This window comes from Oppia nitens, unplaced genomic scaffold (assembly GCF_028296485.1).
Source record: "Oppia nitens isolate AA-2021 unplaced genomic scaffold, nextdenovo-longstitch-racon4-pilon3 scaffold6_pilon_pilon_pilon, whole genome shotgun sequence".
Lineage (NCBI taxonomy): Eukaryota > Metazoa > Arthropoda > Arachnida > Sarcoptiformes > Oppiidae > Oppia > Oppia nitens.
The window spans coordinates 6,475,001-6,475,215 of NW_026533250.1; the positions used below are offsets into that span (position 1 = coordinate 6,475,001).

A 215-nucleotide genomic window follows, 5' to 3' on the forward strand; every position below is an offset into this window, starting at 1 on the left:
ACTTGGCCATTACCGCCGCCGCCGTTGCCGTCCAACAGTTCGGCCACTAGTATTGGTAAACCTTTTTCCGACAGTTGCCGAAACCATTCAAGCCGTTGATGTAACTGATCGGGTATTTCCTGTGCAGTTGCCGTTGTTGTCAATACATAGTGACTGTAGATATCGTTAATGGCTGTCAAATCACTGGCCAATGCATCCCTGATCTTAACATTCAT

At 47.0% G+C, this 215-nt stretch overlaps 1 protein-coding gene across 1 annotated transcript in view; it reads right to left on the bottom strand.

The window, feature by feature from the left end:
* Positions 1-215, bottom strand: part of LOC128962837 (L-amino acid N-acyltransferase MnaT-like) — a 1,971-nt gene extending 1,756 nt beyond the window's left edge. The window contains exon 1 of the mRNA XM_054309238.1: positions 1-215. This exon is cut by the window's left edge and continues 216 nt beyond it. Coding sequence (XP_054165213.1) covers positions 1-215 — 215 coding nt within the window.